This window comes from Eremomyces bilateralis (genome assembly GCF_010015585.1).
Source record: "Eremomyces bilateralis CBS 781.70 unplaced genomic scaffold P152scaffold_3, whole genome shotgun sequence".
Lineage (NCBI taxonomy): Eukaryota > Fungi > Ascomycota > Dothideomycetes > Eremomycetales > Eremomycetaceae > Eremomyces > Eremomyces bilateralis.
Window position 1 is genome coordinate 1,762,219 of NW_022985069.1, and position 23,405 is coordinate 1,785,623.

Consider the following 23,405-nt stretch of genomic DNA (forward strand, 5'->3'; position numbering starts at 1 on the left):
ATAGAGAAGAGAATCGTCAAACTGGCCATTATACTTGTATGTAATATCAATCTTTTATAGCAGCTCTCACACCGAGAGCCGCACCTTCTGCTGCTTCGGTCACATCGAGTTCGCCCGTCAACGAGCCCCAGTGTTCCCAACCTTTTCTTATCGGTTTTCCTTCGGCTGTCCAAGCTTTGTTCCAAGCGAGGACTTGCGATACCAGACCTTCCAGCGTTGTCCAGCTGCCTTCATATTCCAATCCGCCATCATTTTTGCTTCGCCTGGCACTGGAGTCATCCCAAACTGCGTGTACTGAGGTGATGTAAAACAGACTCGGCACAAGATACAATTTTCCATCTCTGCCAAGAGGCGGAAGTTTAAGAGCAGCAGTGATTGTAGGATATCGAATTTGAAAGAGATAATACGCCTCAATCGGATACGATATCAAGAAGGGCAGGATTCCAGGAATGTAAGGGAAGCTCACTGGAGAAACCGAAAGGGTTTCCAAAACTTTATACATGTCCCCAAAGGTAATGGAGGGGTTGGGATCGGTGACAGCGAATGTTTCTCCTCCAATGTCGGGCATCTGAGAAGACGCGGGTGGCGAGAGGAGGTCTATGAGGCGTGCTTCATATAGCAAGTGTGCAAGGGACACGTGCTGGACATGTACAAAGTTCTGTAGGATGTTGTGCAACCAGCTGACAACGTTAGCATAAAATTATGGACACCAAAATGGTAGAGACCAACCTAGGGGATCCTCCATTTCGAAGCATTTGTCCTCCTTGAAGATCATCCTCGTCACCATATACAGCTACATGCTGTCAGCTCAGCCGCTTACAATCCGAACCGATGACACTATACCATTGACAGGCCAAATGCAACCGGTCCGGAACCCACCGTCAGGATCATCGGCTCGTTGAACCAGTTTCTCGGCCTGAAACTTGGAGTATGCGTAGCAACCGAAAAATTCCTCAAGTTTAGAAAGATACAAGCTGGGCTCATGGTCGCACAATGGTTGAACAAAACGTGCAGGATACTTTTGCCAAGGCCACATCCAGAGCCCAGGTCGAGCTATGAGAACAGATCCAGAAGATGTCATGAGAAAGACCGATGCACCAACAGCCTTAGAGGCTTCGAGTGTGTTCTGAGTCCCGTGGATATTGATCCGTTCATATGGTCCCATGGTATCATGTGTCCGGTCAGTTGTTCTGACGATCGCGACAGTGTGAAACACTGTCAGGGGAAGTTTGGAAGCGCCATCATCCCAAGCGGTTGCAAAAGCGTGTGCAAGTGACTCTGGATCGGTCACGTCTACACTGATAAACCTGATTGCCTCAAGTCCTCCTTTCACAGGGGGTCTGATATCGAAATTGACAATTGTCCGTGAATCTTCTCCACGTTGGAGTAAGTGTCGGAGAATCCAACCTCCCACAAAACCTTATTCACTTGATGAGCCTTGACCACCTGGGAACAAATGCTAGGTACTTACCTGAACCGCCAGTAACGACATACCTCCGACCGGTCCGAGGAGGTAAATGGTCTTTCAAGTCCAAAGTGCGGCCTTCTAGCCGCCTTGCGCACTCACGGATTTCCGTCGAGGTGAATCGGTGGGGACTAAGCTTCCGGGCTTCGTCTGGTAAGCTTGACAATGCTCGGTTCACCCTAAGCAGATAGATGAACAGAATAGTTAGAAGCAGCAAAAGAGGTCCGATTATCCACCCCATGGTGTCGAATGGTTGTGTTAACCTCACTGGTCCGATCACAATGGAAGGAGTAGGTGATAGTATGCACTTCGAATCTTTCTAGACTGGATGACGATAAAACCGAGCGGTTGAACTCAATATCTGACAATGTAAATACAACGCAATCAGAGCCCAAGGTCCACCGTACCGTAGGTTCTTTTCATTGAAACTGGATTATTCAGACAGTAGCCTACCTTGTCGGTTCAAACGAAGAGTCCTGCAAATTATAACCGTGTTGAATTGAGATAATTCCGGTCTCCCGATTCCTTTTCCCGTCATATCAACGTGAGGTACATTGTCCAGGATCATCGTTCTGGACAGGACCCGATTGGTTGACGCTCTCAGGTGAGTCCAATTGGCCGAGGCGGATGTACGATTGGGTATTGCGTGGTTAGACAGCCATCGATCGCATGAAATCGATCCCAGTGAGGAGAATTCATATGAAAGCGGCGGGATTTCCCAATTCATGGCTGGTCGGGTTCGGGGCTTCGTGCATCTTAAATTTTCAAAGGTTCGAATTTGATGAAAGGACTCCCTGTCAGCTTACTCAGCGGTACAGTGGTCGGGACCTTCACGCTCGACACTCGACAGAGATAGAATGAATCCTAGCACGTGTAAGCTAAGCCTAGAGAGGAAAACACTCTCAACCGGAAGAAGACAAAAGTCCCTCGCTCCTTTCGACTTTTCCGATATCCTATCGTGGCTTTAGGAACCAATCAGAGTACAGGTAGCGTACCAACAACGGGCTTTCTTGTTTGGACTGCAGTGTTCCTGTTATGCTTTCTTTGCATACAGGATTACCTGTCCGGCACATGTACAGGGTTGTACTATGGCGTTTTGTTATGGTTGAATGAACTATACTTGGATGTAGACGGGAAACTCACTGCGTCGATAGCATGATATGCTATAGAGTCGTCATCTGCTCGTTGTAAAAGAAGCGGACCTGGTATCAACTTCTCCCTGAACAATTGTTCTGTTCTATCGATTAGAAAGAATAGGCATACCCCAGTCCCCCCTTCCAAGATGTCTATCTTTATTTCAATGTACAAAGAAAAGAACATGGCACTTCCGCTTGTGCCGCCGAACGAGGGTGGAACTTACATTATCACAGGGGCAAACACAGGACTTGATTTCGAGTGTCCTCAAAACTTGGTTCGCCTGTCGGCGGGTAGGGTAAAACTCGCCGTCCGCTCCATAGATAAAGGTGAGAGCGCAAAGGTGAGGATCGAAGCAGAACCGGATGAAATGGAGTTGCGGAAGTAGAGCCTCTCGACCTCACCTCCTACGACTCAGTCAAGGGATTCGCCAAGAAGGTCCGGAGTTGGATCGAATCGACGCGGTCCTCGAGAATGCGAGTATTGCAGTGGATTCTTATACAATCTCAGAAGGGTTTGAGACGAGCATAGCTGTGAATGTTGTCAGCACCATACTGTTGGCTCTGTTGGTCTTGCCGAGACTGCAAATCAGCGGGAAAAGCATGGTCTCACACCACATTTGGTGGTCACAGGAAGCGGTGCAGCGTTATCCGCAAAGGGGCAGCTGGAGAAGGTGGAGGGCAACATACTGAAAGGACTGACCTACAACACTATGGGTGAAAGGTGATATTCTTTCCTCGAGTTGCCCGCCTAGAACAAATCTTCTTAACAGAACCCAAAGATATTTCGTCACCAAGCTTTTGCAACTATACGCGGTCCAAGAGCTCGCCGCCCTCAAACCGTGTTCGGAGACCGGAGTAGTCATAAGCTGTGTCAACCCCGGATTCTGCAATACCGGATTGAGTCGACACGCCCGCTTCACAAAACGGATCGAGATGAATTTGATGCAGTTCCTCGTGGCGACAACTGCGGATCAGGGCCGCAGGACCATATTGCACGCAGCCACTGCAGGGAAGCAGAGTCACGGCAAATATTTGTCCAATTGCGAAGCTGCAGAAGAGTAAGTTCTTCCACGCCATACCTGATTGCAATACTCATTTCACGGACCAGAGATCCGCTCCTATCATTTGTTACAAACGAGGCTGGTATGGTGATGCAGAAGCGGGTGTGTGACAGCATCTCAAGGAAATTGAATGAAATTCAACCCAGGTGTTTCCAAGAGGATCGTTAGAGTTTGGAATTGCGGTTTGCTGCTCGAACAGGCTTCGAAAGCTTTGCGACGTTGGCAAATTTCAGCCCGGTTCATTTGTATACGCAGATGTTCCGACGGTCGAACCGAGAGTCACGAGAGAGAAGATCGGTCTATTCGCTGCCGTGCGTCAACATAGAGCTTTCTTCGGCCCAGGCGGCCACTAATATTATCATGAATGGACAATAACTGCGGCTATCATTGTGTTTGGAGGTGTCTGACGGTATTGACCGTCTCCGTAGATTCTGGTGCCCGAATCGATATCTAGGTTCGATAAATGGAAAGTGTATCAGGCTGGGTGAAAGGCCTGGCTTGCCCATGTGGATTTCCGAAGTTGCAGGTCCACTGTGTTCATATTGTCAGTAGGAAACTACCATCACATCTCACAAACTTACAGGCTTCATCACGCGGCACATGTTGATGCCATTTCAGCATCCCAACCTCCGCCGGATGATAGAAGTCCGGGGTTATACCTCTCGATATATGATAATAGCAAAGACTTGGGGAGGATCAACATCATCCGCTAAGCTGCATCCGCACTTCAGCCTTGCATTAATGAATGCGAGCTCTCATGCGTGATCGCACTTCCCATGGAAACAATAGAGGCTATTCCTAACTGTTGGAGGAATAGCACAGCCATAGTCCACTTTCGAGTTACTTCTGCCTAGATTCTTTCCTTTCGTTACATGGCTGCGTATCAGGTGCCGAAGAGCCCCATTGATCTTGTCATTTTCTACAAACTGGAAGCTCGCTGTGGCTGTTGTCCCTTTCGGAAATTACTGTGGTCAGAGAGGGATACCTGAGCAACGATGATGCCAAACCTCCCATTCATGGTCTGCAGGTCTTCCCTGGCGAACCCCTTCGGGACTTCGCTGGTTGAAAAGTAGTCGAGGAGATGAAGCTGGGTGATCAAAACTTGTTGCTGACAGCTCCAGAAGCCTCGATGTCTAATTCGGTTTCTAGGCTTAACCAAATTCGGCCATTGCCTGCGCCCGCAACAAGGTTTGGGGGAAATAGGCGCCAGCCTTGCGCTATGGGAGCGTCAGCAAATAACAACACCATAACTATAACAAATGGATCTTATGGCTGACTGCGCGTCACCCTGAGATTCAAATTTTTGCCGTTTCGAGCAGTGCTTCGGGAGTAAGGCAGAGTAAGGAGAGGAAGAGAGAGGATTCTTATGACCATGATAGCAACGTGTGCTATAGGATAGTATATGGATATTTCGCCTTGACAGGAACAATATCGTGAGCCTGCTTCGCATTGTTGAAACTCCGTACTCCATGACCGCTTGAAATCTTTCATCGGCCAGATTCCACGAAGATTATTCTTCATGGCTCAAGACCTGGTATGTCCCCAGCTGTTCCTCATGGCGATGACTCCTATCGATTCTCAACGATTGAAAATCACTAACTCTCTACTGTATCGGTAGGCATCGCAAATTCCTCTCTCTAGCACCGACCCTCCATTCAACCGCGATGTTGATCTTACACTTGGCAAGTCATTAGGACAGCGCCCTTCAGGTTCACCATCTCAAGGCGGCGGGGGCGGAGTCGCATCCTCTGGTCCCCCAACTCAAGGCGATGGGGGTGGAGCCGCATTTTCTGGTTCCACGCCCTCCACCGACAATACTTCAGGGCAAGATGCGACGGTACCTGTGAACCACCGACCAAATGACCCTCAATCTCAATCGAATAGCGGTTCTGAAGCACCGCAACAGCAGCAAGCGATGTTACTAGACGTTGTCAGCGCGTCACTCCCAACAATATTTCAGAAACGCGACCAGAAAAGCCGCGAGAATCTAGTAACGGAAACGAAGGACGAGATCGCACAATTTGTGGTGCAAGACCTTGACGTGAAGCGATTGACCGACATTCAAGGACTGCTATGGATGGCCGGTCGGCCTCTGGCCGGCAGGCCTCTTCATCGACACAAAATGCTTGAACGGCGTATTTTGAGAACGGAGCAAGCCGACCTCCATATGCTAGTGCTTGAACAATCGGTGTTTCTCAAACCACTGCCATTATATTTGCTGTCCCATGCATTCTTCCAAGATTACATCTCCAAAGATCAAGACCTGGCCAAGTCGGCCAATGGATTCTTACTGTCATATACCTGGCTTATACGCAGCGAATTGGATTTCCAGTTGGCACAAATGGAGAGCCTGCTTCCAAATACCGAGCCGCAAATCACTTGGCTGGAGTGGAAGTCGTTCGTCCATTCATTCTTAAAATATGTCGACCCGAACACTTTGGAGCAAGTAAACGATCGCTATCATTTTGGCGAACTGCGGTTGGGCCGAATCAACACCATCTATCGCATCGCCCCCCGATTTTTTTTCCTGCATTTTGTGCGTGGGTACCTGTACGGGTACAACCGGTACGGTCCGTTCTTTCAACGTCGGTTCGCATTTACGCTGGTCCTGTTTGTCTGGCTCTCATTGATTTTATCCGCCATGCAAGTAGGGGTCGCCGTGGATCCCCTCATGAGCCACAGCGCATTTCAGCAAGCTACTTTTGGATTTGTCGTCTTCTCGATAGTCTTGGTCGCCTTCATCATCGCCATGCTCATGTTGCTTTTCGGTGTAATTTTTCTGATCAACATGGTGCTGGCTAGTTTCCAAGCCCGGCGAGAGCGACATGCACGAAGGCTAAGGGCTCAGAAAAGCAATGAGACCTTGTCAACAGAATGATGCAGCTTTACAGAGGACGAAGGAGAGAATGCTGTTAAATTCAATTTGACAGTGGATCAGTTTGGGACGCTGATGAGTCTCCCACGACTTCGGATGCTCGTGTCTAACACTACCCTCTAATGTAAAAAGGGGTTTTCGTCCTGGTCGCTCCTGCGATCATCAAAATGCGCTCAGTCATTGAACTTCAGCGCTCTTAGGGCCATGTGCCCATGAACCATTGCCGGGTACCTTAACCCATTCCATACCAGTCTTTTCTTTTCCAGCCTGTCCATACGCATATGCGCCGAGTTCGAATAACTCTATTTTGGATAAAACATGTCCTTCATCGTACAATCACATCAGCTGTCTGAAACTTTTGCCATGTTATGATGTTGGTCACCAATAGAGGGCTCCAGATTTGAGCGAATAACTATGATTTAAGCGAGTCTGGCATCGGTTGCCATTATTTTCTTTTTCGGCACTCTGCAGAGGGGACATTTACATTCAATGCTTCACATCACTTTCAGGGTCATTTACCCGAGGTCTCAGGGTGTGTCTAGATTGTACATATCTTTGTTAGTTACTACCACCTCGCAGGACGGAGCTGGCCGTTCATCTGCACAAGGTCATCAACCCTATCCCCATCTCCCATCTTTCCCAATGTCCTCATCGTTCGTCTGGTCCATTGGGGTAACTGCACCAATACACGCCGTTGATGAAACTGCTGGTCTTCCTCGGAAAGCATCTGATAGATAAGGCTTATAATCAGGGCCGCCCGTCCCAACGTTCGCATATGCTATTTGATTTGACAACCTCGGAGAGTTGGGGGTTGCCCGTTTAGAGACTGCCGCAAGAGCAGATGCCAACCGGAACAACTCAACGAGTGCATGCAAGCAACGTTCTCCTTGGAATATAAATGTGTCCCTAATGCAACTGACAGAAGAGGAATACCGAACGATGTTGAACAATGCAGCTCTCATCGCGCTACCAGACATTTGCATCTTCTGCCTCATCCAAAGAGCTACTTCAAAGAAGAGCGTCCTTAACAACATATTTAGTTCGACATATTCCTAGTGAAAAGCGCATCCGCAACGGCGGCACCCAACATTGCTAGATGTCTCGTCGAAGCTAGTGGAATTGCTATTCTTCGATTGACTGAGATATAGACCTATACCTCACCCGTAGCCTTCCTAGGCATATCCAGCGTGTTCATTGCGGTGTGAACCAGATATGGTGGCGCCAAAGGGTCTTGAGGTGAATATAGTCCAGTTCAGTCCAAGGCAACCCTCATAGAACTTAGATGACATAGGTGTCGAGCAGTCTCGTTGATGTCTGCGTAATTACCATTGTCAACTGCGGGCTTTAAAGAACAAGCTGCTAAGCTAGAGGATGGGTACATAAGCAAGCGCTTGGGTCTTCCTTGAGGAGAGGTTTAACCCGGGTTGGGGTACAATTCGCACCACTAGGTCTTCATCCTAACGAGGAAGGCTGAGTCCTTTCAAGGAGGAGGATATATGCACTTAGGGTGTAATTCCTTCAATGTGTCCAATTTCCTTTGCAAGATTTGTCTTTGAATTGGCTTGGTGTTCGGGAAGGTAAACAGAAACCGAGTGAGAAAGAGGAAGTCATCGAGTCTTTGGTCGGACTCCTGATGCGTCGGGGCAGGGACATGGATAATCACGTCCGCAATTGTATCGCAGATCTCGAATAGCTTGCGGAATATTCCCGTGCCGTGAATACCGATGGCCTTGGGATCCATGCTGGACACGAATATGCGCAGCTGTTGACTGAGCATCACTGGCATTTCTAGGCTCATATAGCTTCGGGAAGGCTCCGGGGAAAGACTGAGCAAACATTTGCTCATGGCTAACTGCCACAATAGGGTTCTAAGCCACTGTCGCGTAATTATGAGGTCGGCTTGCTGCATTGGACTGAGAACATGGCTATCGCGTTCGGAATCGCGCAAGTCGTCATCCAACTCCCGGTGCTTTTGGTCAAACCATACTCCATTGACGATGGAGCGCGAGTCTTGCCAGTATCGGAGGAAGTCGGAATCCAAGAGCCGGAATATCTTGATGATTTGAATGAAGCCTTCATTTACACCCTGAGGTAGAGAGCTATCATATTCTGGAAGATTCCGAAGCTCGGTGAGCACCGTGGGACGGTAGTCAACTGCCGCATGATCAGTAAATCTTCTCTTGTGAGCCATGTCGTTCTATTCTGTCGATACTCTTTTCCTGCCCACACCACTTTAAGCAGATTTTTGCTATAAAGGTGATCCCCGATGTAGAGTGTACCAATGCATGGTCTTCTTTCATTGCCCTGAACCTTAAAATACATCAATATCTCATTTATGGGCGGACTACTCAACAATGGGACACTAATGAGAGGACTCTCACCTATTGCTATGAATCGTTCGTGGATAAAGACCTCCCAATACAATCTTTGTTTCCTTGCTCTTTCTGACAAACTCATTTTCGCCACAATATCATCATTCTCAATGCGCATCATATGTAACAGCGTTGCGGCTTCTCGCTGGTAGAAGAATGCAAGGTCCATCTTCTGAACACTTAGGAGGCAGATCTCCAAGAAAATGCACGTGAGTACCTTGTGGACTGTTGCATGATGGTCCAGTTCCATTGGAGGTTTGATCCTGATAGCATGGTTAACCAGAGCAACAATCCTCTCTGACACGGCCGGAGACTCGTCCAAAGGAGATCTTTGAGCAAGATTGATTGTGACAGCAGCATACGCATGACAGAATGCAGCATATTCACGACTTGTGCTCATCTTCGCGATTGTATCCCGCACTTCAGGTTCCGACAATATTGGATGGACAGGATATACTGCGGTCAGGTAGTCGGGGACCAGACCGAAGAAGAAGGGGGTGTCCCATTGTGTACATGGTGCTAATGGAGCGACTGCGGTTTGTGAATGCGTCGAAGGAGAATGGGCTGAAGGGTCCGAGGATGAAGTTGATGGCACAGTCGATGGTGTGAATGCAGCCGATGCAGGACTAACCGGACTCGCCGACGCTGCTTTCAGAATGGTAGAGGTAGCCGGCTGTAATGAAGGGGACGTTTGTTGGATGCTGGTCTCTTGCTTGTATGCGCTGATCACACTGCCCCTTCGCAGAGTCTTTGATCGCGGCTTTGCTTTGATGTCGGAGTATATGCATTTGAGGTTCAGATGAGAGCATTGTTGGCATCTCTCTACGTCTCCATTGCATTTAACTTTACGAAGCTTGCAGGCGTTACATGCGCGCGCAACGCGATGCGGTTTCGCAGTTAATTCATCCATTGTGCGCAAGCCGTCCCCCTTCGATGGCCTGAGGCTTCATTCCGTAAATGCCCACCGAGAATGGGATCGAATTTATAAAACACCTATGACATGGTGGCATTAAAACGTCAAAACTTTGTGTAAACGATAGTATGATCGCCTCAGTAATTAACTCAGAGCAGTTAGGTTGTAATTTGTATCGTACAGAAGTCGAGGGGCTGGAGTCGAGTGGAGAAATGAGTTGGCGCAGAGTGCTCCGCCCTGTCCGATCACCATGCATGTTGTGATCAAAGCTCAGAGCTTCGTGTAACCACCATTCTCGGATCTCGAGAGTTTCCTACTCGGACATCGAACGTGCTATACAATTGAAGCATGGTGTCATTAACTCCCGCTTGATCGTGAACCGGATTTTAATGTCCATGGCATCGGACACCTACCTCCCTCTTGCGGGTCACATCCGAGATGCGACTCCTGCATACCCATTCGCTCGAGATTCACTTCTTCCCCGCATCCATTCCTGCATATGCGATCCTATCACATACCTGGGAGCAGGATGAAGTTACATTCCAGGAGGCGCTTTGTCCAGATGGCCCAGTGAAGAGCAAATTAGGCTACGAGAAGCTGCAGAAGGCAGCGGACCTTGCAGCGCAAGATGGCTTCGAATACATCTGGATCGACACTTGTTGCATCGACAAGACATCCAGCTCTGAGCTCTCCGAAGCCATCAACTCCATGTATCGATGGTATCAGAAATCGAGCGTTTGCTATGCGTTCCTCTCAGATGTTCAGTATTGCGCGAGCTCGAATACCCTGGTTCAACCAGACATCCGTAACAGCAAATGGTTTCTCCGCGGTTGGACTTTGCAAGAATTGATCGCACCTTCGACTCTTGTATTCTATTCTAGAGAATGGAAAGAGATTGGGACCAAATCTAGTCTGAGAGCTACCATTTCTCAAATAACTGGGATACCGGAACCTGTGCTGCTTGGGGAGAAAATAGGAAATTATAGCGTCGCGCAACGCATGTCCTGGGCATCCAGAAGACGGACCACCAGGGTCGAGGATATCGCATATTGCCTCATGGGTATCTTTGGCATTACTATGCCTATGCTCTATGGCGAGGGTACGCGGTCCTTTCGTCGGTTGCAGGAAGAGATAATGCGCCAAAGTGATGATCAGTCCATTTTCGCGTGGCGACGCGATGTCTTGACCGCACAATATTATTCCGGAAGTGGGGTTCTCGCACATGCACCCGTTCAATTCGAAGGGTCCGGTACGATTGCGCGAGGGAGTGCAATGTACCAAGATCTAAAAAAGCGGGTGACGTTCGAATCCACTAACAAAGGCCTAAAGCTTTGTCTACCTTGCTACAAACGTAGCGCACCGGGGATTCCTGATGATATACCTACATACTTGGCCGTCTTGGATTGTCACGACGAGAACAAGGACCATCGTCTAGCACTAGGAATCTGGATCATCTTGAATGAGCCCCCGGAGCAGTTTGTTCGTAGCCTGCCAAACGAGCTGGTCTCTGTACCGCTGCCGAATTGGTGGAAACGGATGCCGAAAATCAAGCATATATATGTCCAACAACACGATATTCCAAGTTCTCAGGAACATGTGGAAGACTTCAACCGCAGTAACCTGGAGTCGAATTCTTGCATTCTGCGGTGGGAGGGGCTTAGGAAAAGGGGATTTGTTGCGAGTACTCCATCTCGTGGACCGCTATCTCACTCTGAGAGCGAATCCTTCCTCCTTCAGGATCCAATGATTACTTTCCAGAACGGCCAGGAAGTTGCGTTTGTTCTCATATTAGAGAACCACCGAGGTTCGCTTCAGGGGTCCATTCAACTGGCCGATAAGCGCCACCCAACTCGAGGTCTTGAATCCGTTTCAGACATGGTAAAGAAGGGTGGCGACGGGATAAGTGACCGTTTGACGTTGGCCCTTCCTAAGCCGAATCTTGAAATTGTTGTGAAGATCAAGAAGGAAATTGTGTGGCCTAATTTCATGGCCGCTACCGTTGTATATGTTGCAGCACGGGAGACTGAGGGCACTACAGAAAAAATTTCTTGAATTCATCACTTCCGCGTCTGCGGAAAGCACATGCAAGATTTAACACGGAGAGACGCATGCAATTGATGGATAGCTGCATGATGACTGATTACGAGGACTTGCTGCTAAGTTGAAAAAAAGACCATGCTTTAGATGTTAAAATACATTCCAATAAAGGAGAGACATGAGCCGCAATAAGCCTTGAAAGATAGAGTGGTGCTCGAGATCGTGCAATCAAGTCCCCGACAATTGATCCGCTCGAACCTCGCCATACGACTACATGTGAAGTGGAGTAAGCAACGCATGAGCGGCTTGGAGAGCACTTTCTGTATCGTTGGATTTGCCCAATAAGGACGAATCTCGACAGACGCTTAAGAAGGCCGAGTAGCCGGTCTCATATTTGCCCTCACCCGCTCGATGAGTTCCTCGCGAGAGGCTTTGTCATTGGGCTTTAGGTTTCTCTGTTGCAGACGATTAAAATCCGAGTTCAATTATGCCAATTAAGACACATACGTTGTTTAACCATCTCTTAAGATCCGTTTCGGTCCAATCATTGGGGTCTGTGTTTCTCCACGTTAGAAAGCGATCTCGTCAATTGCGCGAGAGGATTGAGGCACTTGGGCTTGGGGAGACCGATTCATGAAGCCAGACACCCCCGAGAGTGCCAAGAAACGTGAATACTGCTATAGCAGGATATCCTTTCAGCCATTCAGGAATGGCAGGGAACCCACCGCCCGTTGGATCCGATTCGGGTGGGAAGATACTCGATCCACCCAAGATCGTGAAAGCTGCCACAGCTGTGATGATGCCCGAAAAAGCTATGAGAGTAAGTCGGTAACCCTTGTAAGTGGACTTGGAAGATCGCCACTCACTCAACAGAGCACCCTAGGACGCGATATGTAAGTTTAGGTCTTGCAGAGAGGTTGGAGTTTAGATGGATATAGGAAACATACTCGAGATTGCAATGCGCGGTCAAGAAGCGTCGGCATGATTAGTGTTGGACAGAAGAGCTCCTCCGTAATATTCAAATGTGTTGAAAGAATAGCCCAGCGAGATGTTTAAGATGCGTCGTTAACTCGTTATTTACTATCGGATGAGGACAGACTGTCCTTTTGATGGTTTAGTGCTCTGAATGGCGAAAGATGTATGAGAGGGAGAGAGTGCGTCGTCATGCTCCGGTACGTACCTGTACCAAACCAGTATGGGAACGAGAGAAGAGGAATTCGAAGATCTTATCAGATCATCATAATCCCTGTCATTTCGGATCGCTGTCCCACACTGCGCCACACTTCGGTTCCAATTCGCAATTCGTCAATCCATCCAAGCGATTTTCACCACACAAACCTCCACCTCACCACCTTCATAAGCGTCGCAATTGATCACATACCTTCTCACATCTCCAACCGTGGTCAAAATGCCGTCCGAAGTCTCAGATATCAAGCAGTTCCTGGAGATTTGCCAGCGCAAGGATGCCAAAGGTTGGTCGCCCTCCATCTCCACCTTTTTCATGCCGACGAGGACGATTAATAACATTATGGAATCACAGTTGCGCGGGTAAAGAAGAACACGAAGAGCAATCAAATCAAATTCAAGGTCCGATGCCAGCGATACCTCTACACCCTCTCCATGAAGGACGATGAGAAGGCCGAGAAGCTGAAGAAGAGCCTGCCCCCAAGTACGAACCACCCCCGAGTTCCATATCGAACCAACCCCTTGCACCGTCAACCCGTAGATACTAATAGGAATCCTCCACAGGTTTCGATGTCATCGATGTCCCCGCGGACAAGAAGAAGAGCAAGAAATAGGCGTGCTACATTTCCGATGAACGAATCATGGACGTCAAGGGCGTGCTGAGACGGAGGAATGCGGATCATGGAGTTATGGTTCCTATCATGGCTTGGCCTGGATGTTCAATACATAATGAGCATTCCCTTGTAGTTAAAGGTCAAAACGGAACGGATTATACCAACTAGCATTTGTCATGTCAAAAGCCGTCCAATCCTGGTCAATACGCAATACAATGTGTGTGATATCCCTGTGAAGCTTCGACCATGATTTGACCTCTTCCCCTCGTTCACTTCTTGTCTAAGTCAATATATATCATCTTGACTAGAAGAATCGTCGCTATCTCCTGGAAGCACAATGAGGTATATATGATCACTGATCCGCTTCAGGGCTTGACCGACTGGTCGTCCAACTCATCCCCTTCCCATATCATCTTGTCGACTTGTCCGCCGCCTCCTTAATCTTCTCTGCAGCAGCATGTATCGGTTGAGCTGCCTGATCTTTCATAGTCTGCTCCCGACCACCCATACTGAGTTCATGTGTTAGCCCAATCCCTTCCGCATTGTGGTTCGAGTGACTCACTGCCAATAGTTGTAGTATCGGAATCCTTGGAAGGCTTGTGAGGTGAAATTGATGACATGACAGCCGAACAGAAGGTAATTCTTCGGCTGCACTGCCATCGCATATCTCGCGAAAACGGCAGAGTATATTGTGAGGGCAACCGTCATTCTCCCAGAGATACTATAAATTCGGCCTGTTAGCGTCCTGCTGAGTACAACCAGTGTTGATCGGATTATCCGATTCCAATCTGCTATGGCAAATGGTGGAGGAGTGTTGCGATAGGTCGAACGTACATCTCGGGATCTTTCTTGAAGTCGACAATGGCTGCTAGAGGGATACCGAAGTTGGAAGCGGGGCCCCAGAAATCTATCACAGGCCTCAGTTAGCTTTCCGTGTCAATTGGTATACTCTCCGATCTTAGTGAATGCCTCAACGGCGACAGAGAGATGCCCAATGACTCGACACTTACGGGTTGAGCAGACATAGTCAAGATATGGATTGGATCGTATCCGCGAATTCAGCACTTTGACTGCTGCCATCGCCATGATTCCGAGCGGCCGAGAAGAAGGACGGTTTATGAAAGTCGTGCCGTTTCAACGGAGGAGTAATGGGGATTGAGGGCTGTTGGGGATCCGAATATCCAATTGATCAAGATGAATGCATACGGAGTCGGACTCTCTCTGGGTGCGGAACACCGGCAGGGATCGTAAGTCCGAGTCAGACAAGTCACGTGCAGTTGATCTACCTACACGAAGTATTCCGTACCACCTAGGAAATGTACAGTATACGAGTTACGAGTGTGCAAAGATACGGAGGGAGAATACCGAGTAACTCAGTGCCTGATTTTATTCGCTAAATCAATGGTTTCCTTGTATACTCCACCCTTATGACCGATCCCCCTTTGCCGAGCCACTCTCCCATTGCCAACTCAACCAGTAAAGGATGCACATCATCCAGCTGAGATGCAGTGTTCGATCAAGTGAAACTCCTGGATTTAGGCAGTGCACATACATTAGATAGTCGTAATGAAGGCCTGAAGAGCCGTTATGCACCCAAACAGGATAGTCTTCCATCGCATGGACATGGATCTTCGAGCCGGCGGGGCTCAGGTTTCTCTGAACTGCTATGAGATTGATTCCCAGCATTACCAACTATCGTCCCATCCCAGGAGGGAATCCTCGGCCTTGACCAGGAGGCTGGAATCCTGGAGGTGGGAAGCCGGCTTGGAAAGTTAGCGGGGAACGAAAGAAAGATTGAGCGACACTTACGAGGACCGCCAGGACCGCCAGGACCGCCAGGACCACCAAAACCGGGCGGTGCAAATGCTGAGAGGGAGTGTCAGTAGATATTCGTACGGCAAATCCAAGGGGTTAAAACGTACGAGGAGCTCCCGGAGGCCCACCACGACCGGCAAAGCCTGGTGGCGGCCCAGGGAACGGTGATGCACCCGGTGGGAACCCAACAGGCGGGCCACCCAGCGCGGCAGGGCCTGTTAAGCCGACTGGCAACCCCCTCCCAGCCGGTTTGCTGATTCCGGGTCCCGCTGCCAACGTCGCGCCAGCGCCGGTAGGAACTCCGCCTCCCAATCGTGCTGAAGGGTCGGCGGGTGGCGGGCCTTCGACGGTAAGTGATATGACATTCGTTCCCCGTACAATGGTGAGACCCAATGCACGTTTTTCTTCTTGCTCGACAAGATCGGTGCTCGAGCCAGGCGCGGATTTCTGAGGCTTCCTTTTCACTCGTCGGAATTCTTCGGTGTCGGCCAGAACAAGGTTCATATGCTACTCAGTGTTAGCTGAGAGCAGGACGCGGCGTATACCTGACCGAAAGTCATACCTTGTCAAATGCGAGCATTTGACCCGCCAGTTGTCGTCCGTCATTAAGTGTTGCGCGCATCCGGTAGTTGATCTAAAATTGTGAGCGTTGGTCTAGGTGATGACTGAAAGTTCGGGGTAATTTACGTAGTTTTGCTACACGATATGATGTTAGTCTATATGTACAAATTGAAGTGCTAGATGAAGGGCTGCCTTACCATCCGCCCTTGGCGATTCGCAGATGCCATATTGATTCGATATGCGCCCGAAGGCGGCTTGCGTAGTAGATTGTTTTAGAACACACGAGTGTGACGATTTGAGGAGAGAGATAAAGTGCAGACAAAGCAGCTCTGATGTAATGCGCGATCGAGAAGGTGGTTGCAATGAATCCGATAGGCGCGGTCTGGTCGCTCTTGCTGGAGTGGATGTGAAGATGTGGATGAAGCTCCGAATTTCTGGCGGAGGTCCCCTGCAGCGTGCTAAACCCGATTGGGACGACCAAGCGAACCCGCACCACCACACACTTTCGAACTTCTCACGTCTCTCACCTCAATCGAATCCTCCACCCACTCGACTTCCAATAATCCTCCCTCCACCATCACCACGCTGCCTAAAATCCCGGTCTTCGACGATCCGCAGTGATACGAAATGGTAAGTCGACTCAACCGGTGCTCATGACCAATTCCAGTTGCTCACTCCCTCCGAACAGGCCGAAGACAAGTCCAGCAACCCCATGCGGGAGTTGCGCATCCAGAAACTCGTCCTCAACATCTCCGTCGGCGAATCTGGTGACAGATTGACCAGAGCTGCCAAAGTGCTTGAGCAGCTGAGCGGTCAAACCCCCGTCTACAGTATGCACCACTCTGACCGCGACACTGAAACTTAGAGATGGATGCTGACTCGCTGGCGCAGGCAAGGCACGATACACCGTCCGTACCTTCGGCATCCGGAGAAACGAGAAGATTGCCGTGCACGTCACCGTCCGTGGACCCAAGGCTGAGGAGATCCTCGAGCGTGGCCTCAAAGTCAAGGAATATGAGTTGAGGAAGCGCAACTTCTCCGAGACCGGCAACTTCGGCTTCGGCATCAGCGAACACATCGATCTGGGCATCAAGTATGACCCGTCCATCGGTATCTACGGCATGGATTTCTTCTGCTGCATGTATGTCGATTCTCCATTTTCCCGGCATTCGTCTGCCATATTTTCGGCGTGTGGCTAATGACATTGCAGGACCCGACCTGGCGAACGTGTTGCCAAGCGACGCCGCTGCAAGTCCCGAATCGGATCCAACCACCGCGTTGCCCGCACCGACACCGTCAAGTGGTTCAAGAACCGATTCGAAGCCATTGTCCGATGAGCGAGCTCCTGAGCGCACGGGAAGGGAAGATGTTTTAAGGGCATCGCATGAATGGCGTAAGAGGATCGATATTCACGGATATTGTACGTTCGAATTATTGCGCGACCTTGCGGTCATGCCATGGCCTATCAAAAGGAGCATAACATAGCATACCAAAGATCAATGGAGGCTTCACGTTCGTGATTGACCGCTTAACCATTGACGTGTTGCTGTTATATCCCCGTCCACACTTTACTGGGTGCTCGCCCGGTGCCATCGTGATATCGTGTACCTGATATAGCCTACCTGTTGCATCTTGAAAGTGCGAGTTGCGGCAATTCCGGGTACGGCTAAACCTGGATGCAAACTTGAACGTGATGCTCGTACCTAGAGAGACGACTTTGATCTCTCTTCCATTTCTCTGGCTAATCCTAACGGTATGCACGTTGTGGGTATTCCTCAATATGATAGGTATGTTCATCAGCCGGATATACCTAAAGCCTGGATTAGACTCCGCTATTGCCACCGTCGTTCTCACTGGCATGATTTCCATAATTCCGCCTTTGAACCTGTGGAGCCCTGCCCTTCTACGGAGTGTACGCCGTACACCCCTTTCATGAAAATGTAGTCTAAATGTAGACACTTCGCGTTTAACATGAAAAACGAGTATGGGAATATACAGGTATTCGATTTGATCCATAGTGTAAGAGATCCTCGTAGACCTAGCCCGTCGTATCAAATCTTCGCTCAACCAAATCATCATAACGGCATATCCATATCCAGATTCGCTCATAGTGGACAGATGTAACATAGTAAATCAAAGTCGCCCATTTCCAATAAAATCGCTCACAGACCACTCCTACGCCAGGATCCAGTCGCACCGGACGATCCAAAGTTTTGCCAACCCACCCATTCTGTGCCTAGATACCCAAAGACGCCTGCAAAATGCTAAACGATACAACCAAGACTGCCAAGTATGAGGCTTGCGTCACGAATCTTGCACCCGATCGCCTCTACCGCCTCCTGGTGCACCTGTCTGGAGTTGTGGCACTCGACTCAGCGTCTCGTATTCACCTTCTTCGTCCACGCTCTGAAGTGTCGAAGGCTGGGGATGTGGTAACCCGACGGTCGATGGTAAAGGGTGTGGAGACGTGAGGTGCATTGGGGATAGAGATCGCTGTTCTTGGTTGTAGGCAGAATTCGGGGGAGAGGGTGAAGACGGCATCGCCGGAGTGCCGTTTAGGATATTCGGGGTATGTCTTGGGTTCGTATTCCCCGAGGATGGGAGCGGTTCGTGATGTAAAGAGTCCGTAGTTGGTAGAGGCGGCGTGGAAGGATGGATAGGAATAGCAGGGGTTTGAGAACCATGTTCGACTGCATCAGCTGGTGACGGGCCGTTTGGATTTCCGGATTCCGTGGTAGGGAGGGGTGGTTGAATAGTCTCCGGGCTCCATGCGCGACTCCCTTTTGGCTGTACCGGTATAATCATGACCGGAAGGAGCATATTATCTTGTCTTCGGTCTCTGCGGTCTCGTAGCTTCTCGCCCTGCTCGGCAGCAAACGCTCCAAGTCTCCCTTTTACGTCCCAGACGGAATAGTTGTGACTTGGGACTGCTAGCCGAGGAGCCGGAATCTCTTTGCTCAACTGAATGGGATCAATCACCTGTCCAGTTGCGATCTCAGCAGGTGGAAGGTTACGTTTCCGCCTGAACGCTTCTGTAACAATCTGCCACCCACTGCGGTTTTGCGGGCGGTGAGGGGACTGATCGACGCCCTCTTGCGGCTCAACGTGCGCCTTTTCAAGGTCGCCCTCTTCAGGGTCAGGGAAAGATTGGCTTGTGGAGGGGTGAACCGGTGGTCTTGAGGGGTTTAGTGGGCGGTGACGATCCAGGGGTGAGATAGTATGGTATCGAACTGCGTAGACTGTGCTTGCAGCGCTCGTCGCGTCTGAGCGACTGACAGGCGATGCAGATGTTTGAGGCGGCAGCGTCTCTGTTTGGTCAGTTCTAGGAACTCGAGTACGAGCCGGAACGGCGGGGTTGTATGATTCTTTAGGTGGGGTGATTTGGGTCGCATCTTCTGATGAACTGTTTGCGGGTGGTGAAATGTGCGGCCAGAAAGAAGGTCTCCTAAATCTGTGAGAAAGTTCATTCCACTGGCCAAATCGATTTCTAGAGGCCCCGGTGGAGGAAGCCATTCTCGAGCCACCGTTCCCTCCATTCTTCTTCTTCGATTCTGCTCGTTCGTATCGATTTTGCGGCCAGTTTATTTCTTCGGAAGCGGTGACGTCCAACATCTCGTCACCATCGAACACCTCTCGTCCCAGAATCCCGTCTTTTTTGTCTTCCCTTTCTAACGCTTCAATGCGTTCAACCCATTCCCAAACGATGACACTAGCGGCTGCTGCGCCAACCCAACGGAAATAATCGCCCCATCCGGCCACCGTGGCGTCCGAGATATCCGTGATGAAGAACACGACTGGAGTAAGGATCGCAACAATTGAGAGGAGGGCGACAACGGAGATATTCCACATCATGGAATGATAGAAGGCGTATCTCCGCTTCGTGATCGAATAGTAGATGACCCATGCTGCGTAGAGCATGCTAAGGGCCAGCTGGAAAAGATAAGTTAAGGCGGGAATGGCATCCACGAAGCGACGAGGCCGTCCAACAGGGTTGCCCATAAAGGTATTGAGACAAGAAAAGGTACCGTCCAAAAGAATGAGCGCAAACCCAATCCACTTGATCAAAACCTTCTCTTTATGGCGAGGAAAGAGTCGGATGAGCGTTTGGACCTGTGCAAGCCAGAGGAAGATATCCGACACAACTCGGGATACCTTAATTTCGGTGCTATCCACCACCTGGTCCCGCAGCGCCGCCGCGTCCATAAACCCCGTGTCGTATTGCCGGCTGGCAACTTTGAACGTATCCGCGGTGGCGATCGACAGCGACACGGCAACCGTTAGCGCCGCAACCTTTTGAAGCCAAGGTCTAGAGCCAACACCGATGACGGATGCGCCACCGGTTGCACCACTGATCATGCCACGCCGTCCCAACAACCCGGTAAATGGAGTTGCCCCATTGGCAAAAAAGGTCCGTGGAGTGATGAGAAGCATCACCACGAGCATCCAGGCAATGACCGTCGCGGCAGCAGTCGCGTATGTCTGGGGGATGACCGAAGCATGAAACGGCTCGCGAGCGTTCGATATCCCTGACACGGCAACGCTATTAGGATCTACGATGGGCGACGAGGTGCAATCTGGAGTAAATAGCACACCCGCAGGTATTGTGATTGTCGAGGTCGGATTCAAGACAATCAGACCGTCGACTAGAATTGGGATAGGGGTGCAGCTCTGCATAGAAAGGCGCCGATTAGCGGATGGCATGCCATAATGTCGCGACTAGGAGCGGCGAATTGGCTTCCTTGGTGCCGACACTGGGCAGGGGCGGTTTCACTCACTATATCGTTCGACCCGTCCGACATCGTGGCCGTCTCGGAGGAAAGCATTTGGCGTGGCTCGACATGGTTGCGCTCGATCCACGGGCGCATGGCGAAGTGGCCGGTCGAGGTTCGACAAGGCCGATGGTCAGCAGCGAAGTGGAATGAGTAGCATGGTGAAGCGGAGGGCAAGCGTAGAATATAGAATATCCTGGTGCTTGTCGTATATAGTAGAGGACTTGGACGGAAGTTCTTATTGTACGCAACACTCCAACATGAACAGTAGCGATAGTGGTGCAGAACTTAGTAGTGGCGAAGTGAACGGATGGGGACTGGAGTCTAGTATTGTGGAGTGGCGGGCGGAGAGGAGACAAGACGCCAAGATGTGAAGGTGCCAAGACGCGAGAGAAGCTTCAAACTCATCCAAGGCACCAAGGCTCTAAGGCTCCATCGTCCCCACCAGGCCTAGCATATCAATGTCCAGTTCGCAGCGCTGTTGTGCTCTATTGATCGTCCTTCTCCCTTTTCTCATATCATGATCAGTCATGTTGATATCGTATTACGAATATTTTGTAATCATTATGTTTCGTATACCATTACCCTTTCCGTTTTGATGCATATCGGTAGAGTATATTGTCGCAGCTCTAGTCCGTAGTAACTTCAGTTTCTCCTGGCTTCAAGTTCTGGTTCTATATTTGCATGTCACTCAAAGGGGGTCGATCCATCCGAAGTTAGAGACACGGTAGGATAGCTGGTCCAACTCAACGTGAAGCCTTGCAATGCCATCGGGAGCAACCCTTCTTTGCTTGACTCTTCCAAAGCAGAGAAAGAGCCTGGAATGGATTGGAATGGAGGCTCTGGGCAGGAATCATTGCAGAAATTTCAGGACAGCACAACCAACCTGATTTGCATCGCGTGAATACATTCTCCTGAATCCCTGACTTTGACAGGCCATCGCGTTTGGATGACTTGTCAAGGTGGAGGGTGGCGCAACAGGTATAATGATTGCAGGAGGTCTGCGTGTTTAAGTTAAGTCTTACCTTCTGATGCAGAGTAAGTTAGCTTCTCCTTCCATAAGAGGTCGCTAGGATATTACTGTGTGTCCCTTAAGATGCACTTAAATCTGCGGTTGATATCAGATTGCGTGTTTCATCACTACAATAGGTAGGTATGTATTGGTGTATATGGTCCGCCGGACAACGTCCTGACAATATTTACCTCTACCAGCCCCGAACGATTCACAAAGTCTATCCCACACCACGTCCATAGCATCATGTTGCTCGATATCCTAGTCATGACTCTTATATGATCTTCGGAAACCCGATGGCGCGAGCTATCATATCGATCGCGCGAAATAGAAACCGTTCCTGGTGCGCAAACTTCCCGGAAATGCTCTTGAGCCAGGTGTGAGATATTGATTGCCTACGAGGGGCAACCCAGACAACGCAATCTATCCACATTGCTCTTGGTCATTTCCACACAGCAGAAGTTACTGATGGGAAATTTCAAGCGAAGCATCCCGACACCCGGCCTAGGTAATTCGGAGAATGGCAATGGCGAGATGGGTCGCGGAAAACCCGACCTACGCCACCTCCACAGGACGGGTTGCATCCTCGGAGCAATGCTATTTCAACTCGTAGGTTCGGCAGTATGGTGATTGGCGGACGATCTTGGCTCGACGGCGTTAAGGACTGAGGACCTCTCACTCCCTGTTTCCTCCCCATTGATATTGGCTGGATGCTCATCAAAATTTCATATCTTTCAGTTTCTATTCCTGGAGTCAACTTCAATGACACAAACCTGGTTTCGATATCATACGGCACACGCCGCTGTTCGAATGATTCGACGGAATTGCGCCATTACTATCGCGTCTAATTCCCAAGACCGTTCGGCCTTCATGTCCGGTATTTAGGGAAAGGCACTATGGAAGCACACCTGGCGCACTCAATACTTTTACTAGTTCTTTTCTTATCAGATATCGCGAGTTCTCCCATCGTAAAGCCAAGGCTTCCCTATATCCTACAGATGTACCTGCTCTTTGGTTCTGGCTGATGTCGTCTGCTATGTTAGTCCAAGCGTAGGGTTCGGACCGCCAGTTCAAGATGCACCATTTCCCTACTGCACGCGTATCTCATCTGTTCCTGGTGCAAATCCAACCTTGTCATCTGAGCTGGAGCCTTGCATGCCACAGACCAGTGGAATGACAGCCAGGGATCTGACCAAGCCATCCATTCCCCCCCGGGGGAGTACCCAACCAGACCGAACTTACTTTATCCGCATATAAAGTCAATTAATATTTACATATTAGACAAGAGTATCCGAATAGTCCGTCACAACATTTCATTTGCTCCGGTCTATGAACTCCCCATAGTGCAATCTCTTATTCCGGTTTTCGCCCTCGGTATTCCTTGTCCAGCGTGTCATTTTCCTTCGCATCTCCAACCCTTTGACGTCGTGACAGCGTAATTACCGGGTTCAACAGTCGTGCTGACAGGTGATTCCAGGGCCAGAACATGCCGAACTGGCATCCAGATTGCAGGTGTGGTATTTACGGCAACAACATGAGGTCAGTGCATTCGGTCTATCAGAAGGCATCAACTGACCCGTCCTTCGCCAC

General features: G+C 49.8%; 11 protein-coding genes across 11 annotated transcripts; 5 read left to right on the plus strand and 6 right to left on the minus strand.

Annotated features, from left to right (window-relative positions):
* Positions 1-46: 46 nt before the first annotated feature.
* On the minus strand, positions 47-1,706 carry P152DRAFT_464623 (putative 3-beta hydroxysteroid dehydrogenase/isomerase family protein; the record flags this gene model as incomplete). The annotated part of the gene is made up of 4 exons (XM_033680575.1): positions 47-680; positions 730-793; positions 844-1,419; positions 1,472-1,706. The coding sequence occupies 4 exons, from the start codon at positions 1,704-1,706 to the stop codon at positions 47-49; spliced, it is 1,509 nt and encodes a 502-aa protein (XP_033537572.1).
* A 1,041-nt stretch (positions 1,707-2,747) lies between these two features.
* On the plus strand, positions 2,748-3,830 carry P152DRAFT_464624 (uncharacterized protein; the record flags this gene model as incomplete). The annotated part of the gene is made up of 6 exons (XM_033680576.1): positions 2,748-2,928; positions 2,976-3,037; positions 3,073-3,141; positions 3,192-3,322; positions 3,372-3,659; positions 3,710-3,830. The coding sequence occupies 6 exons, from the start codon at positions 2,748-2,750 to the stop codon at positions 3,828-3,830; spliced, it is 852 nt and encodes a 283-aa protein (XP_033537573.1).
* A 1,723-nt stretch (positions 3,831-5,553) lies between these two features.
* Positions 5,554-6,540, plus strand: P152DRAFT_389903 (uncharacterized protein; the record flags this gene model as incomplete). The annotated part of the gene is made up of 1 exon (XM_033676008.1): positions 5,554-6,540. A coding segment is annotated over one exon (987 nt), but the record flags the coding sequence as incomplete, so codon positions are not given.
* A 1,477-nt stretch (positions 6,541-8,017) lies between these two features.
* On the minus strand, positions 8,018-9,987 carry P152DRAFT_505669 (uncharacterized protein; the record flags this gene model as incomplete). Its single annotated transcript, XM_033682448.1, has 2 exons — positions 8,919-9,987; positions 8,018-8,691 (listed from the first exon to the last, which is right to left on the minus strand). The coding sequence occupies exons 1-2, from the start codon at positions 9,817-9,819 to the stop codon at positions 8,018-8,020; spliced, it is 1,575 nt and encodes a 524-aa protein (XP_033537575.1). The 5' UTR covers positions 9,820-9,987.
* A 273-nt stretch (positions 9,988-10,260) lies between these two features.
* On the plus strand, positions 10,261-10,998 carry P152DRAFT_384129 (HET-domain-containing protein; the record flags this gene model as incomplete). Its single annotated transcript, XM_033675795.1, has 1 exon — positions 10,261-10,998. A coding segment is annotated over one exon (738 nt), but the record flags the coding sequence as incomplete, so codon positions are not given.
* A 1,074-nt stretch (positions 10,999-12,072) lies between these two features.
* P152DRAFT_202717 (uncharacterized protein) lies at positions 12,073-12,927 on the minus strand. The gene is made up of 5 exons (XM_033674352.1): positions 12,807-12,927; positions 12,726-12,738; positions 12,585-12,671; positions 12,367-12,413; positions 12,073-12,314 (listed from the first exon to the last, which is right to left on the minus strand). The coding sequence occupies exons 1-5, from the start codon at positions 12,840-12,842 to the stop codon at positions 12,225-12,227; spliced, it is 273 nt and encodes a 90-aa protein (XP_033537577.1). The 5' UTR covers positions 12,843-12,927; the 3' UTR covers positions 12,073-12,224.
* Positions 12,928-13,242: 315 nt separating this feature from the next.
* On the plus strand, positions 13,243-14,051 carry P152DRAFT_430414 (ribosomal protein L38e). The gene is made up of 3 exons (XM_033677389.1): positions 13,243-13,331; positions 13,400-13,528; positions 13,609-14,051. The coding sequence occupies exons 1-3, from the start codon at positions 13,268-13,270 to the stop codon at positions 13,656-13,658; spliced, it is 243 nt and encodes an 80-aa protein (XP_033537578.1). The 5' UTR covers positions 13,243-13,267; the 3' UTR covers positions 13,659-14,051.
* A 16-nt stretch (positions 14,052-14,067) lies between these two features.
* On the minus strand, positions 14,068-14,744 carry P152DRAFT_464628 (UPF0041 domain protein; the record flags this gene model as incomplete). The annotated part of the gene is made up of 4 exons (XM_033680577.1): positions 14,068-14,167; positions 14,221-14,379; positions 14,493-14,565; positions 14,669-14,744. 4 exons carry the CDS (start codon positions 14,742-14,744, stop codon positions 14,068-14,070), a joined length of 408 nt encoding a protein of 135 aa, XP_033537579.1.
* A 254-nt stretch (positions 14,745-14,998) lies between these two features.
* On the minus strand, positions 14,999-16,299 carry P152DRAFT_430418 (Sm-like ribonucleo protein). The gene is made up of 6 exons (XM_033677390.1): positions 16,232-16,299; positions 16,161-16,169; positions 16,036-16,107; positions 15,581-15,980; positions 15,468-15,524; positions 14,999-15,421 (listed from the first exon to the last, which is right to left on the minus strand). The coding sequence occupies exons 1-6, from the start codon at positions 16,259-16,261 to the stop codon at positions 15,351-15,353; spliced, it is 639 nt and encodes a 212-aa protein (XP_033537580.1). The 5' UTR covers positions 16,262-16,299; the 3' UTR covers positions 14,999-15,350.
* Positions 16,300-16,661: 362 nt separating this feature from the next.
* P152DRAFT_446943 (60S ribosomal protein L11) lies at positions 16,662-17,371 on the plus strand (the record flags this gene model as incomplete). The annotated part of the gene is made up of 4 exons (XM_033677956.1): positions 16,662-16,664; positions 16,702-16,864; positions 16,926-17,175; positions 17,245-17,371. The coding sequence occupies 4 exons, from the start codon at positions 16,662-16,664 to the stop codon at positions 17,369-17,371; spliced, it is 543 nt and encodes a 180-aa protein (XP_033537581.1).
* A 967-nt stretch (positions 17,372-18,338) lies between these two features.
* P152DRAFT_471315 (PalH-domain-containing protein) lies at positions 18,339-20,833 on the minus strand (the record flags this gene model as incomplete). The annotated part of the gene is made up of 2 exons (XM_033681051.1): positions 18,339-20,702; positions 20,810-20,833. The coding sequence occupies 2 exons, from the start codon at positions 20,831-20,833 to the stop codon at positions 18,339-18,341; spliced, it is 2,388 nt and encodes a 795-aa protein (XP_033537582.1).
* Positions 20,834-23,405: the final 2,572 nt, after the last annotated feature.